The 17,291-nt window shown below is 25.9% G+C and overlaps 1 protein-coding gene across 2 annotated transcripts; it reads right to left on the bottom strand.

Annotated features, from left to right (window-relative positions):
* Positions 1-582: 582 nt before the first annotated feature.
* On the bottom strand, positions 583-15,019 carry LOC145835862 (CXXC-type zinc finger protein 1-like). Of its 2 annotated transcripts, XM_082943603.1 has the most exons (10): positions 14,880-15,019; positions 12,745-12,911; positions 7,883-8,056; positions 6,872-7,098; positions 5,551-5,852; positions 5,029-5,204; positions 4,508-4,682; positions 3,471-3,600; positions 2,722-2,876; positions 583-1,079 (listed from the first exon to the last, which is right to left on the bottom strand). In XM_082943603.1, exons 1-10 carry the CDS (start codon positions 14,996-14,998, stop codon positions 854-856), a joined length of 1,851 nt encoding a protein of 616 aa, XP_082799729.1. In that variant the 5' UTR covers positions 14,999-15,019; the 3' UTR covers positions 583-853. The 2 variants fall into 2 exon arrangements, with proteins under 2 accessions (XP_082799729.1, XP_082799730.1); XM_082943604.1 differs by lacking the exons at positions 12,745-12,911; positions 14,880-15,019 and adding an exon at positions 10,362-10,413.
* Positions 15,020-17,291: the final 2,272 nt, after the last annotated feature.

Genomic DNA, 17,291 nt, shown 5'->3' on the forward strand with positions numbered 1-17,291 from the left:
TACAACAGTAAGTGTTTCACTACATTTAACGCTTACTTTATTTTGTATAAAAACTGAAAATTTGAATTAAAATAGCTTAAATTATTGATGTTAAAGGAATTATTTCTATAACCAAGTTAACTTTTCACAAATTTATTCATGCTTAGCAATTTTTTCTTTATAAGCTTATGTAATTTTGACTTCAAACTAAAAAGTTTGCTTAAAGTCAAATATTCCTAAATAGCTGTAAAATATAAAAGTATTTAAATATTAAACCTTTTTTTTTTGTTTACATTTTTTTGTAAAATATAAACTTAAATGCTAATTTTTTTTTTACAAGAATGTAGCACTGGTTAAAAAGTCTTTGTGTCAAAAATAAATTAGTTTTATTTATCTATGTTACTAAAATAACTTTTTCTTTTTATTATATGCATATTTACAAAACTTCAAAAACTTATTTAGAAAAAAGTTTCATATAAACTTACTTTACACAGAAAACAAAAATTTTTTAAGAAAAACAAAAACAGGAATTTTTACACGAAAATATACAAAAAGAGACAATGAACAAAATTTCCAGTATGGGAATAAATAGAAACAATTTTCTCGAAAGATAAAATTGTGTTTTCAAGAAATAAATTTAAATGTCTATTTTTAGGAACAAGAACTTTCCAAAAACTTAAATAAGTTTCCAAAAAACATAGTATTTTATATTAATTTTTACAGGGCCTCCTTAAACAAAAACTAATGAAATTTAAAATATTTATTCTTGAAAAAACAATATATTTTAAACAACAAATCTGAAGTCTTTTAAACGTAGGTCTTAAACAACACAAAATATTTTTTTTGAAGTAATTTTAAAGTTTAGGAGAAATGTTCAAATAATGAATCTGTAGGTCGGTTTCTGCTCGACCTCAACCCTGCCGCTCCTCAGATCGACGTCACTACTATGACGTATCGTCTTGTGACACAGCAACGCGATCAGTGACGTCATAGAGGAAAGCTGCTGCTTCAGGCTCCGCTCCTCCTCCATAATTTCCTCCAACTTGACCGACTGGCGGATGCGGAGGATGTCTATGGAGGCCCTCATCAGTGTTTCCCATCTGTGATTATTAATATCATGACTTTTTTTTATCTAAAAATTAAATATTTTTTATTTTGTTTCCCATCTAATTTGTTTTATGTTCATTTGTATAAATTTATTAATTTTACATAAATTTTTTTAATATTATTATATTGTTTTCAATGCGGAAAATATACTTATATTTTGGAACTAATATTGAATTGTATCATACTTTATTTGGATTTATATTGAAATTCCTAATTATTTTAAATAAAAATATTTTTATACTTAATTATTATTATATTGTTATAACACGGAGGATGTCTATGGATGCTCTTATCAGTGTTTCCCATGTAAAACATTTATTATATCTAATATTATTATAATGTTTGTAATGCGAAAAACATCTTTACCTTAGAACTAATATTAAATTATATTATTTATTATATTATATTTGGATGTTTATTGAGACCCTCATCAATATTCCCACCTGAATAAATCGAACATGTTTATTTTCTATTTAATTGAATTGTGGAATTAATACTAAATTATAATTGAGGAGAGGAATATTTAATTATTATCAATGTTGTTTTATTAAATTATAATGCAATGACGCATCAAAGTTTCTCATCAGAAAGAGGAATTTATAATTAAAACTTTAAAATATACATTTAAAATATCAATCAAATATTTCAATTTTTTATGGGGTATCAGTATCTCCTTTCTATGAAAAAAACTAATATTAGAAACTTTTTTATATTCTGAATTTATTACTTACAAAACTATAAAATTAATTTTAATACTATTACTATTTTTTAAAACTACAATAAAAGTTTTTGATACCATTTGTGGAGTGGTAAAAAAAGGTTTCACATTTGTAAAGGGATACTTATTTTTTAATGTTTTAATATTTTTATCTGTTTTCTGTCTAAAGATGATTTGAAAAGGAAACTTGGTAGTGTAAAATATTAGTAAAATAAGGAGTAAAAAAAATTATTCTGATGTAGAGTATTAATATGTGTTTTTTTTTTGTTGTTAAATCAATTGAAATATTTTGAATATAGTTTTGATCTCATCTGTGAAGGAAAACATTTTAAATATAGAATAATAGTTGTTAAGGTCATGTAACTTAAATAAATAATTTTCATTAATCCAAATTTCTATTGAAGATGATCTACAACTTTAGTACTACTAATTTCAAAAAACTTATAATTATTTTATCACATTTCTAATTTACAATTCAAGAAACTTATAGCTATTTTAACAAAATTTTTATTTATTTTAACTCAGGAAACTTGTAGTCATTTATTAAAGTTTTAATTTATCATATTTTCAACAAACTTGTAGTTATTTTAATTTATTTTAGTTCAACAAACTAGTCAATAAATTAATTTATTTTAATTTCAACAAACTAGTCAATAAATTAATTTATATAAATTTCAACAAACTAGTCAATAAATTAATTTATTATATTTCAACAAACTAGTCAATATTTTAATTCATTTTAATTCAACAAACTTGTAGTTATTTTAATTCATTTACTAATCAATAAATTAATTTATTATATTTCAACAAACTTGTAGTTATTTTAATTTATTATATTTCAACCAACTTGTAGTTATTTTAATTTATTATATTTCAACCAACTTGTAGTTATTTTAATTTATTATATTTCAACCAACTTGTAATGCTTGTTGCAGGCGTTCTTGGGAGAGGTGCAGCAATTCTTGCCGGTGAACACGAAGTTTTCATCGTACAAATTGTTTCTGTTCAGGGGAAACCCGCAAACCTCCTTGTCCGAAGCCCTACGCTCCTTCGTGTGTTCCGCGCACATCACCTAGCGGATAAAATATTTTAAAAATCGACATTTGTACGAAACGCATTTAGCCATGTGAATTTGTAGAGAAAAAAAAACTTAGCTTATTCTAAAACTGATGTTTACTGATAAACAATAAAATACAACTATAAAGATAAAAATATATTCTAACAGTTATGTTTTTATCTAATGTTTTAATGCTGGTAATATTAATGAGTTAAGAATCATTAAAGATCATTAGAAAATTAATTTCTTACTTAAAACAGTAAAGATTAAAACAGTAAAACACATCACTTATCGGATGAAATATTTTTTTAATATAAACCAAAATATAACTATAAAGATTTTAAGTATAAGAAGCAATAATAGTTACAACAGCTAGTTAGATTTACAAAAACTCAAATTAAGGCAAGCCTGAATAAGCAACACCATGATATCTTCGTAACAATACAACATTTGATAATTTAATTTTAAAACTGCAGTTTTCTTCAACAAGTATACTGCTGTTTTTTTTAACGACATTAAGAATCACATTAAAAAAGAAAGAAACAACGATTTTTGTTTTCGTAGTTGCAGTAAATAATAATTAACAAAATAAATAAAAAATAATAAAACCTGCAGTCTTCTGCAGTAAGTATTTTGTTGTTCGTTTCTGTAATTGCAGTAAAGCCTGTCAGACTTTTCTGCCCTCAACGCAGGATACACAGATCCGTAAGACACCAGTGCTTCTGTCTTCGTATAACATCTGAACAAAAAATTATTAATTTAAATCAAAAACATTTGGCGTAAGTTAATGTATATTTACCAAAGACAACAATTGAATAAACATACTTTTAGTTTTATTTGCTTAGAATTAATTCAGTTTAGATTTGAGTAATAAGTAATTAGCGTAAATCGTTACGTACTTATTGAATTTATAAAAAAGTTAGTTTCAGAAAACTTAATAAAAACATATATTATTAAGTTACATGTAAAATAAATAGAGTTTTAAAATAAAGTAAGCTACGGATTTGGTTTACTCATACATAAACACTTAATTATTCATTACTATCTTGTAAATACTAGGTGCTGTTTAGACTACTTTATATAAATCAGACAGATTAGTTTGGGTAATGTATCTATTATAAAAAGAACCACAGAACACTATTATAACAACACTATTTCAAAAACATAAGTTTTTATTAATAACATGAAATAAATAAAACTTTATAATAATTAAAGTTATAATGAAAAATACTTTAAAACTTCAAAAAATGTGAACTATAAAATATTTAAAGTACTCTAAAACAATTAAGTATTGGTAAATAAAAATCTTAATACTTAAGTAATAAATATGCAATTCCTAAAGTAGGTCTAATAATAACTTAAAGCAATATCTCAATGCAAACACTATATCATAATATTACTAGTCTCTGTTTCACTTCAGTGTTTACATTGATTTGGGTCATTTGTAAAACTTAACATACAAAGTTAAACCAAACAGTAGAGTAGCATATGAAGTATGCATTTCAATACAATAGATATCAATAAATGAAATTTACTTTAAGTGTATTTTGATAATAAATAAATTTGTACTATTTACTACTAACTTATCAAAATGTTTTCAGCTTTAAACTAGTAGGTTTTAAATAATTAATACTTAAATTAATTACCTGTCAAAATGTTTAGCAGCCATCTTAATACTGATAGATTGAGCGCACACCGGGCAAATAATGTTCTGATCAGATTCTGATTTGTTGTACTTTTTCTTGTCTTTTTTGTTGACAACCTCAATCGGAACTTTCTTGCATTTTGCGATTATTTCCTCCAACTGCCTGAACTTTTGTTCTGTTTTTAATAAAATAAGTAACTAGCTTTGTAGACTAGTTGAGCAAAAGAACTATTTAAACTGTAATTTTTATATAGACTTTAACCTAGCGAGACTGTATAACTAACAAGATATAAAGAAAAATTTTAGGAACCCTACTTTAATTCAAAAATAAAAAACACAATCAACTTTCAGTAATTTGCATGTAAAGAAAATAACCGTTATATCCAAGATCAATATTATTTGATTTCCACAAGTTTTAATTAAGCTCAAATGCTGTTGCCTAACCTTAGCAACCAGTAATTTTAAAGTTAATTACAACAACCTAAGGAACAAATTACATAAAAAACAACAAAAAATATTAACCGAGTTTCAGCAGTTCCTGCTTGGACATCTCAATTTTTCCCTGAACCTGCTTCAGCTTGTCCGTGTGAATCTGCTCCGCCACCGGCTTGTTCTCCATCCAATCAGAAACCTGCTGCGGCATGTAAGCGTCCAATCGCAACCGGGCCAGCTTCAACCCGCACTCCTTGCTACAATATCTGTGAAATTAATAGTTTCGTACATTTTATGTTTATTAATATTAAGCTACAATGTCTGAAATTTTTCCTAACAAAATATAATAAAAAAATTTAATACTATAACCACTATCTTTAAAAAAGTTAAACTCATAATACCATCCTTATTACAAAGTATAAAATCTTTATATAAATATATATGTTATAAAAAAATGTGTTTTATATTTTTTAACTGGGCTTCTTGCTACAATATCTACAATTTTTATCACAAAACTAAACACTTTTTATTCATTTTTCCTTAGAAATTTTTTCTAAAATGCCAAACATCTTACTATAAAACTAACTAATTAAAATAAATAAACCAACAAACTTGGAATTAACTCTCGCCGGATACACGCACCGCGGCCCCCGGCACTGCACCCTCGAGTACTTCACCTTCTTCTTAGGGGATCCCCCCACCGACACGTCCACCTCCTTCTCCTCGCGGTGCTTCCTCTTCTTCTTCACCTTCTTCGCCGCCTTCTTCTTCTGCTGCTGCCTCGCCTTCGCCTTGACCACGTCCGCTTCTTCCGCCTCCTCTTCCCTCCGCCCCTCTTCCCGCTTCAGCCTCTTCTCCCTCCTCTCGGCTTCGCGGATCTTCTTCATCAGCCGGTCGCTCACCTGGTTGTCCGCCTGCGTGTGTGTGACGTCATAATTAAGAGTACAAGCTTCGAGTCGTTTTACAAGGATGCTCTCTTGCATTGTGTAAATATAAACCATCCCATCCTTTATAAAAAATCCTCAACAAGAGTTTCTAGCTTTTCACTTGCCTGATCAAAGAATCCTATAATTTAAACCCTGTAATCTTTAACTATGGCTAATACAGGGTTGCCACAAATTGAGCTGAAAAAAATTACTGACTTTTATAAATTAAATTCTTTATTAAAACTGATTCAAATTTTCAAAAACCACTATTTTTCTTGACTTTTTTCTTTCTTTTTTCCTGACTTTTCTGACTTAGTGGCAACACTGCTAATACCATTGAGTCGTTTGTTACTGAACCATCAATGTACAATGATAATCATGAAAACCTGAGATTTTCCTTATGATACTTATATAAATAACATATATTCTTTCTTGACCGAAATCTACAGAAGATCTAACTTGCAAAAACGAGCTTGCGACACTGAAAGATCACTTCTCCTGAATAAAAAACGTTTGCGTTCCATCAAATCAGATGAAATAACCTGGATAACTTTAGACTGATTGATCAGAAAGTGTTATTAATGCATTAGCAGATGTTTAAAGGTAAGAAAAACCCTGATTTTAAAATAAAAATTTGGCGTTGTATAAAAATTATTTTTTTGTTTTATAAGTAAAGCCCTTTGGTAAATAATATTTGACAAAAATTGTTCTCAACAATTACTCAAATATATGTGGCAATTTGAATAAAATATATTTTTTATGAGTTTACCAGTAGAATATATACCTTATTTACACAAAACAAAACTTAAATTTAAAAATATATATATTAATGAGAGTTAATAACATCAACATTAAAAATTTTTATTTTCTGAACATTAATGTTGTGAATAATTTTTTTTAATCAAATTTACAGTAATTAGTCTTATCAATGCTTAACCAAGTATGTATGTGTGAATCTGAATATATTATACATTCCACACAAGAAAATCCATAAAAGTTTTACTCACTTCACTTGCAACTTGTTTCGATTCAACTTTTACTTTGGGTTCAACTTTTACCTTCTGCTCGACTTTCGGCTTCTGCTCAATTTTTGGTTTTTGTGGAATTTTGTATTCTTTATGCTGAGCTTTCAAATTTTTGTGCTTGTGTTCTTTCTGCTTGACTTTAAATTCTTCTTCACTGTATTCATCATCGTCATCATCTAGAAAGCGTTTCTTCATCTCCTTGGACTTGCCTGGAAAATTTATAAAAATATAACCTCAAAGTTAAATAAAATATATTGAAAAAAAAATTCATTATATGCTAAAGTTAAAACTTTTAAGTTTTATAATATTTGTAAATTTAATAAAAAATATATTTTGGTAAAAAAAACAAGATTTATTGAAGAACTTTCGTATATTAAACTGATAATCTATATAAGTACTTAATTTTTTAGAAAAGCGTTTTTAAGACATAAAAGTTAAAAACAATTACTTATTGTGTTAATATACAAGATATAATATTCACAACATTAAACAAAACTGGTCTAATATCTTACCACTCAGAGCAAACAATATTAAATAACAACCATCACATTTAAATATTAAATCAACCTTAGCACACACGTAGAACAAAAATTTCAAAATAAATTTTTAAATCGTTGTATATATTGCTAAGTTCCAAAATTAAAAGTTAACAATAAGCTAAACTTCAGCAATATATTTTAAAGTTCTTATGGTAATTTTAAAACTATTTCAAAAATATTTATTCTTATTAACAGAAATATATACAATACAGTTATTTGTCTTAACAAAAAAAGATTGCTCAATTTACTGAAATGTAAAGAACTTATTTAAATAATAATTTTCAAGTTAGATATTTTATTTACCATCAGGTTTAGGTGGCAAACAAAAAGTGCAGTTTACTATTTTAGTAAACTGGAAAAAGTAGTATTTATTTTGCCACCGAAACCTGGTAGTAAATAAAATACCTAACTAGCACATTATTGTTTACAGAAATGTATACAAAAAATTTAGTACTTGGTTTAATATCTTCATTTTGCCACTCATCATCATCTGATTCTAGAAACTTCTTTTTATTCTTCATCTCCTTCTTCATTTTGTGCCGATGCCTTTCTTCCTTCTTCATTTTTTTCTTCTCCCGAATTTTTTCCTGCTCCCTAATTTTTTCCTGCTCCTTTTGTTTTTGCTGTTCTGTTGTTAAACATTAGTATTTAAAATGAGGATGTACAAAAGCTACTTTTTGCTATTTTGCTTAAAAAATGATTACTGAATCAATAAGGGCATAGGGGGGTTAACACTTTTTTTAAACCTTGGTCTTATTTCTTACATAAGTAAATAAGCTACTTGTTACTTTTTACCGCAGGTTAAACTTCAAAGTAACTTTTGAGATTAATCAATTAGATCAATGAGATTAAATTATCAATGAATCAATAGGAAAAAATTTAAAAAGTTTTAATATGACCTCAAAACAGAGTTGCCAGAATTTTAGACATAAAAAGTTTCAAATACTTAATAATTAAAAGGTGGGGGCAAAACACTTTTTTCAAATTTAGTCTTACTTTAATATTAGCTACTTGTTACTTTTTACCGCTTTTAAAAATCAAAGTAACTTTTGAGATACAAGCGATCAAAGTTGGAACATTCAAAAGGTTTTACATGGGAGGTGCAAAATAAAAGGGCAAAAACATAAATTTCAATTAAAATCTATCTCCTCCTTCAGTTTTTGAGCAATTGTTTTAAAACTTTTTAAAGTAGTCTTTAATACATATCAAATAAAGTGTAAGAAACAGATTTTTTTAGTTTGCGTAAAAAAAATATAAAAAAAAATAAAAAAAGTGTTTTTATTTTTAATTTTTGTCATAATCTTTTTTTATGACTGTTTTTCAAAAATCCACTTATTACAAGTTGTTTGTAATATTAAAAAGTACATTTCCTAAAATTTTGAATAAAATTGCTTTAAAAATCAAGGAGGAGATAGATTTTTAGTAAAAATTTCAAAATTTTGAGGAAATTGGCCTTGAAATTTTTTTTTCCTATTTTTAAATTGTTGTATCCAACTTTTTTACAAAATTTGTTACATTGCAAAAGTTTATTGAATTTTTTTTGTTCCATCTGACTTTGACAAAAGAGAAAATGCTAATTTTTGTAAAAAAATTTTTTTTTTCAAATGTTGGACCCCCCTGTGCCCTTAATTGTTTATTTTAGGTGGAATGAATACTAACAACAAGATCAATAGTTTCAACAAGTTAAAAAAAAATAAAACACATATTTTTTACTTTATCCTATCTATTAATGCTTGATTTTAAATGACATTATATCTAATTTACTGTTTTTATCTAATTTTTAAAAATACCTGTTAAAATTCATAACTGTGAACCTGAATGCTTTACTTAAACTAACACAAACAAAAAAAATTCTGTAGAAAAAAAAATATAATTTTTATTTGATTTATAAACTTTTCTCTATTACAAATAAAAAAGCTTAACTGCAGGGAAAACTTTAATTATGTAACTTTTTAAATATTATTTATATAAAAAAATGTAAAGTACATTTCTAAATGCTAAACTAAATCTAAAATAAAACAGAGTCATCACTTTTTGTGAAAAAAACATCAGCCTGGGTTAGCCGGAATTTATAAGAAACTTGAAAAAAATTAAATTAGCCAATTTTTAAAGAAAGACAATTTGCAGGGTTGTCACTGGTTTTTGAGAAATTTCTTCGAGGTTTTCTAAATTTCTTCCAGGTTTTTAAAAGTACACATTTTTGGGTCTTCTTTAGTTTAAGGTTAAAAACTTTGTTAAGTAGCTTAACAACATTGAAAAGATACTGTAAAGCTACTTTAAATGTGTATTTTAATAAAAACAGTTATTCATGATGACAAAAAACCTTTATTCATTTCATATGATAATTTTTTAAGTTAAATCAAAACTTTACTACTTAAAATGTAAAAATTGTTTAAAATTCTAGGTTGTTATAGTGATTTATGTCAAAATTCCAGACTTTTCCAGGATTCCAGGTTTTGTGGCAACCCTGAATTTAATAGTAGTAACAAAACTTTTTTGTTATAAAACAAAAAAGTATAAAAAAGACTTAATAAAAACACAAGTTACAAGAAAAAAGAAATAAAAAAACATGCCAGAGTTATACGTTCAAAACTATTCTGAGTTTTGCTGAATTTTTCAGAAATCTCAAGTTAGCCTAAAGTACCCTGAGTGTGGCAATTCTGAAAAAAAAAGGAACTTATAATAAAAGTAAAAACCTAACTGAGCAAAATAGAAAATAGTAAAAACAGCAAGTTTTATAAAACTTATGATATCAAATTTACATACCTAATGGAAATGTAAATCTAAGTTAAAACAAAAAAATAAATATTAAATCAGAATTTGTGTTTTAAAAAAATGGTGCTTCAATTCATAGTTTAAAATATTATCATCAGTACTATGACATAAACAGATAGAAATTAAAATATTTATGAAATACAATAAACACATCTTACTTTTTGAACGGAATTTAAATCCCATGTTACCTTTTAAATACTAGTAGTCTAAATTTTATCTGCAAAATAGAACACGAAATTAAAGGTTATGGTATTATAATGGTATTCACTTTTTCAATTTCTAAAATCAATTTCACAGAAAGAATTTCAAATACATTTTGACAAAAGAGTTTTATTTTAATATACAATTTGTGCACTGTATCAGGGTCAAAAAATACAAAAAAAAATATTTATAAATAACATATAACTTATTTCAAAATATAAAATTAAGAAAAAAATACAGTACAATTGTTTCATATAGCTTAGCTTACTGCTACAATCCTTAACTGTTTGAATTAGAAATAAATACTCAAATCTTCATTACAATAGTAAACAAATACACAAAAATAAAAACATTATGATGTAATTTTGAATTTATTCAATATCAGCAGTGCAAAAATCTAAATTTGTTTGAACAAACAACCTAATATAAGTGATAATAAAGGTAAAATTTTTAACTTATTTAAAACTTAAGAGAAGCTTTTCCATTTCAACAAATAAAAATTTTCTTTCCTATTTATGCAGCACTCTTGTTTTAGCAGAAAACAGAAGTATCTCAAAACACAGGGTTATTGCCATCAGCTATAGGCTATGCTCTTTTTGTTTACTCCAAAGTAATTCTTAAGTCAATGTTTTTGCACCTCAAGTCACTAACAAATTTCAAAAGCTCAGTCTCATTACCACACACACCATCTTTAGTAGATTTTCTATGGTTACTATATCTGAACTTGAAGTTAATTGAGCATAAGCCAATGCAAAACTTCTTTTCAAGGTCAGAGTTAACAGTTGTCATGTAAATTATGTTTTCCAAAAAGCAATTGCCCGCTTCTTGTATTATATTTGCAGCTACTTGAGCCATACATTGACTTTGATTGTCATTTTTATACACTTTTATATAGTAGCTTAATTAATCTCTCCAAATTAGCCTTACATGAATAGCTAATTTGCATACTAAGCCTATTAAAAATTTTGACAGTGGTTTTTTTTTAACTTTCTTTTACTAAAGTTATAAATTCTCTTTTAATGTTTGTTTTAACTGAACTGCTTAATGGGGGATTATGCCAAATTAACATTTGTTTTCTGTTTTTGTTTAATTTTTTTTTAGTTTTTGCTCAGACTTTTAAAGTTAAGTTAATCATTATATCTGCATTTTATCATTATCAACTTGTAATCATTTTTTGTCTTCAAGAAATTTTCCTTGTTACTTGGTATTTAAACGCTGATTAATTATATTTGGGTTACTAGTTTTTTTTTAATATTCATAACTTAATTATTACTGGATTTTTCTTTTTAAAAGGTATTTAGGAGGGGTCATTCAAGCTAAATAATAAATCAATTTGACAAAAAACAAAATCACAACAGTAAAATAATTACTTAAAATATTTAAGGTCAAGGGGAAATTCTGAAAAAAGGATTATTGATATTGAAAATGGGGGAAACCCAAAAAGTGAACTATATTTGTGTTCAACCAATTAAAACAGCGGATTTCCACATAAAGTATGATAAACTGGTGATTTAATTTCAGCCTCAGATTTTGCTGATCCATCTAACTGGGCAAAACAGTTATAGTTCTGTTGTAGAAAAATTTCAATTCAACTTCCAAGTTTAATCCAACTTAGTTACTCCCAAACTTCCAAGTTTATGCAGCTTTCTATGCTCTAACCAAAGTCAAAACTTTTTTTTATTTTATTTTAAAGTCTTCTTTTTTTCTCACTTCTTTTCTTCATTCGTAAGTTCTTCTATCCACTAAAATACAAACAAAAGAATATGTCCGTTACAAAGGTATACACTGAAAAAGCAAAACAAAAAGTTCACTAAAATGTACGTTCTCCTTTATTCTTCAACAAATCTTCTTCAAAATATTACAGTAAATTCATTAATAGAATTTAAATGTTTTCAATGTAATTTTAAAATTTGGAATTACTTTTATCATTAAAAAAATCTTTTTTATCTTGTTTTTTTGTCTCTTTAACTTTATTTTTCTAAATGCTTTGAACTCCAGCATTCAAAGTCTTCTTAACTTTTTAAGAAATGTTTCCTGAAAATTTGAGGTCAACTGCTTGAAAAATAAAGGAGAAGATAGATTTTTTTTGAGACAGTTAACAATTATAAAATCTAGTACTTCCCTTTGTATTGGAAACATCTTTCAAAAATTATTATGAAAAAAAAAGACTTTTAGTTTATACTTTAAGCTATCATATACCACTTAATGCTTTGTTTTTTGTTAGTTGTCCTATGCCTCCCCTATGCCTTTAACATTAAAATATAGTCCTAGTTTAAAATTAAACAATGACTTGACCAACTTAGCAAAAATTTCTATATGAAATAAACATTTCAAACAAACCATACAACTTTTCTTTCTTTCTATTCAACCTTCTCATCATCTTTTCCCTGTATTTTTCCTTGTAAACAGTCTCCAAAGAGGAGTTTTTCTTTTTGCAACCGTCACAAAAATACTGGTCAATGTATTTGGCCATTTTTTCTCTCAAATTGATGCATTTTCCATGGAACCTGATAGTGATTAAAAAGGATTATTAATCTTAAAAATGGAGGACACCCAAAAAGTGAATTATATTTGTGTTCAACCACAAAAAACAGTAAATTTGAAACCTGATAGTTATTCAGCTCGTTTTCAACTTGATAACTTTTAGGAATACATAAAAATTCATTAAGAAAATAAAAACTCTTATTTTGAACACACTTTAAATGAGTTATGTTTCCTCAATAAATACAGGCAACAATTTAGTTTAAATTGACATTAAGTAGCTTACTGTTTTAAACAAAACTTTATACAGTTAAGTACAGGGTTGCCACTTGTTTTTTCAAGTTTTTTTCTAGGTTTTCCACATTTTTAAAAGCACACATGTTTGGGTTTATTAATAGTTTAGATTTAAGTTTAAGGTAAGAAACTGTGTTAAATACTAAAAAAACATTGAAAGGATACTGTAAAGCTACTTTAAATATGTTTTTTAATAAAATTATTTTATTTATATGATAGATTTTCTGAGTCAAATTAAAACTTTACTGCTAAACATGTGAAAATTCCAGATTTTTCCAAGTTTTTTTTTTAATTTCTCAAATTCCAGGTTTTTTCAGGTTTCCAGGTAAAGTGTTAACCCTGTAAGTATGAAACTGTAGTGTACCAAGTAAAAGTCACATAACATAGTAATTTAAAAGCATAGGGGGGGTTAAACACTTTTTTTGAATTTTGATCTTATTTTATATAATTTTTACTAAGCTTCAAGATGCTTTATACAGACTTAGAAATTCAAAATAATATTTGAGATATAGCCGGTCAAAGTCTGAGGCAACAATAGGATTCTTAAGGGGAAGAGCAAACTAAAACAGCAAATAACTAGAAATCAATAAAAATCCACCTCCTAAGTTTTTTGAGAGAACTACCTCAAATTTTTAGGAAATGTTCCTCGCAATATATAGAAAACTCTGTCGGAATTAAATTTTTAAAAATTTAAAAATAAAAATTTTATAACAATAAAAAATCTGTTTTTTTTTTGTTTATATTTTATAAAGAAATTTATATTTTCAAATTTTTTTATAACTCTTTCCGATAGAATTTTCTAAATATATCAAGGAACACTTTCTAAAATTTTGAGGTAGTTATCTTAAAAAACGTAGAAGAAGATAGATTTTTAGTGAAATAGTCTATTTTTGCAGTTTTAGTTTGCGCCTCATATAAGGATATTATATTGTTGCCTCCGACTTTAACCGGCTATATCTCAAAAATTACTTTTAATTTCTAAATTTGTAAAAAGCATCCTGAGCTTAGTAAAAACTATACAAAATAAGATCAAATTTCAAAAAAAAAGTGTTTTACCCCCTATGCCCTTATTATAAGTAGTATGAAATATAAATAAAACCACTTAGGCAAGTGCTAATTTAAAAAAAAAACTTTTAAATGTACATTTAAACTTGTATTCATCCTGCTTTAATACCACTATAACTTTCTGACATAAATGTACTACATCTAGTATACAAAATAAAAAAGTAAAACCTTTTAAAAAAAGTTTATACTCAGTAGTGGGTAATATTTTTCAAAGTTTAGTTACTCTTGAAAAACTTTAAATTCACTTTTAACCTCTAAATTTAATATTTATTTTATAAATAGTAATTAAAAATATCAGGGTTAACAGTTTAAGTTTATAAAGTACATAGATTTTTTGGGTAAAATACATCATGTGTAATAATTTTTAGACCTGGTTTTAAACAAAGTGTAATAACTAAATGTTAAAAGCTGCAGTATAAATGAGTAATTTAGTAATTTCAGTATTTTTAGTTTGAAAGCTTAAACCAGTGTTAAAAGAAGTTTGTTAAACATCTCAAAATTTACTTTTTTATTTAAAATTAGTAAACATCATCATAAAAAATTAACTACTAGGAAATACAAAACCCTGTGTTTTTTAGGATTACAAAGTTAGATTAATTATTGTTTTGTAAAAATGTAACATGGCTATCACTAACCATTCTTCACAGTTGTCACATTGAATCATGAAATACTTTTCAGAATAACCTTTTCTGCAAATACAGTAAACTCCATCGTCATAATCTGAACTTATGGATGATTCAGAGTCAGAAAACATTTCTGGTTAGTTTATTATAAAGCTGTAAAAACTGCGGAAAATATAACTTTAACTTGTTTTAAGTGAGTTTATTATAAAATAGAGCAGGAATTTTTAATTTACAAATATTTTAATATTTATCTATGCGCTAAACATTTATTTTAGCACATAAATTTTCCACATATGCAAGTATAAATTTATTTTTAATGCTAATTATACAAACAACAAAATTAGACTTTTGCATCTTAGATTTTTGGTCAAACAAATTTTCTGAGATGTAATTAGTTAGTTAAGTGCTTAGGTGGGTTCCATACATTCTTAATATAATTAATAGCATAAACGTATATTTGAAAGTAGATAAGGCCTATTTTGTTAAAGTTCATTACACAAACAAATTGAACACAACTTTATTTTATTTTTAACTTTTTGAAAACTTAAAACTTTTTTAACCTCAATTTTTAGTAAACACTCCTCTTAGTAAATAAAAGGATGGAATAAGTATTTTAAGATGAAAAGACAAAAAAGGTGGTTATTTGATAATACTTTTCAAAAATTGTTTTTATAGTGAACTATTTGAACATTAGAAACAAACTAACCTAAAAATAAAAGATAGATTAAGGCCATAGGGGGGGGTAGGCCATGTTTTTTACAAGTTGATCTTATTTTATAGAGTTTTTACTAAGCTTCAAGTTGCTTTTTACCGTTTTTAAAAATTCGAATTAGTTTTTGAGATATGACCGGCCAAAGTCGGGCCGCATAACAGGTTCCTTATGGGGAAGGAAAAACTAAAACGGCAAAAAAAGACTAATGCATTCAAAATCTATCTCCTCCTTCATTTTTTAAGCAATCTTCTTCAAACTTTCACAGTCTATTCTTTATACAATAACAAAAAAACGTTATTTGTGACTTTAAAAAATTTCAAGTAAAAATACCTTTTTTTTGAAAAAAAAAATTTTTTTGATAAAAAATCACTTTTTTTTTTTTAATTTTTGTCATAAAATTTTTATTTTTTAAAAATATTAAAATTCACAAATAACGTTTTTTTCTCATAATGTAAGGAACATTTCCTGAAAATTTGAAGAAGATTGCTTGAAAAATGAAGGAGAAGATAGATTTTAAAGACCGTTTTTAAAAACTCGAGAAAAACGGCTTTAAAGTTACCCTTTATATACCCTTTATAAAGACAACCCTTTATATAACCGGTCATAAAAAAAAAGTTACCTAATATTTTCAAAATCTAAAAAAAGCATCTGAAAGATTATGAAATTTACTATAATATAAGTCTATATGTTATTTTTGATCAAAAAATGGCTTCTACCCCCCCCTATGGCCTTAAGTTAAAATATAGAAGAAAAAACTTTAATATTTTTTTCTTTTGGTTTAAGCCTTCAATAAGAGACCTTATTAACTCACTAATTTTGATCCCTTACATATCAAAAGAGATTTTGATTGCTTTTTAGCAATAAAAAATGTCTGAAGCCTTTTGTAAAACCCTACTAAAAATTTGGATCCCCTTTTGAAATTGATAAATATATATTTTAAAATAAAACCTTTAACAAAAGCACTTAATTTATGTGCATTCTAGTTCTAATTAATTTACTACATTCAAATATTAGCAGGAGGTTAGCACCATTTCTGATATCTTATATTGGTAAATAAGTTCATCAAACCATTTTTGTAATTTATAATCAATTTTAAGCTTTAAAACTTTACATGTATGTTTTTAAGAGTTAATGCAAAAGTAAGTTATGGTTTTATAATAATCCAGTGATTTTTTTTTCAAAAATTACTAACAACAAAAAGACAAGTCAACTTACTGATTTATAATAATAATCGAATGAGTTTTTATTTGTTTAGTTTCAAGTGACTGTTTTAATACTTTATAACTACTTTTAAGCTGTAAAACATAGCATATTTGTTCTTCAGAGTTTAAACAAAAGTAAAGTTATTGTTTTGTAATAATATGATTATTGTTTTTCAAAAAATTCTATTAATAAAAGAACACTTATTTGATTTTTCTATGTTAATCAGTAGGTTGAATTGTCTTTTTGTAATATTATTAATTTGTATTATATTGTGTTTGTTAATTAATTTTGCAAAAAATAATCATATTGCTTCAACTCTTAAAAACAAACATGTAAAGTTTTAAAACTTCAAATTAATTATAAAGTACAAGATGGTTTGATGAACTGTTTTACCAACAGAACAAAATATCGGATATCAGCTAACTTCCTGCTAATATTTAAAATTCCTTTATTTAGTTAAGAAATAGTTAATAAACAATACATATATAACTTTTTGTTGTTATACATGC

This window comes from Thalia democratica, chromosome 5 (genome assembly GCF_965202585.1).
Source record: "Thalia democratica chromosome 5, ktThaDemo2.hap1.1, whole genome shotgun sequence".
Taxonomy (NCBI): domain Eukaryota; kingdom Metazoa; phylum Chordata; class Thaliacea; order Salpida; family Salpidae; genus Thalia; species Thalia democratica.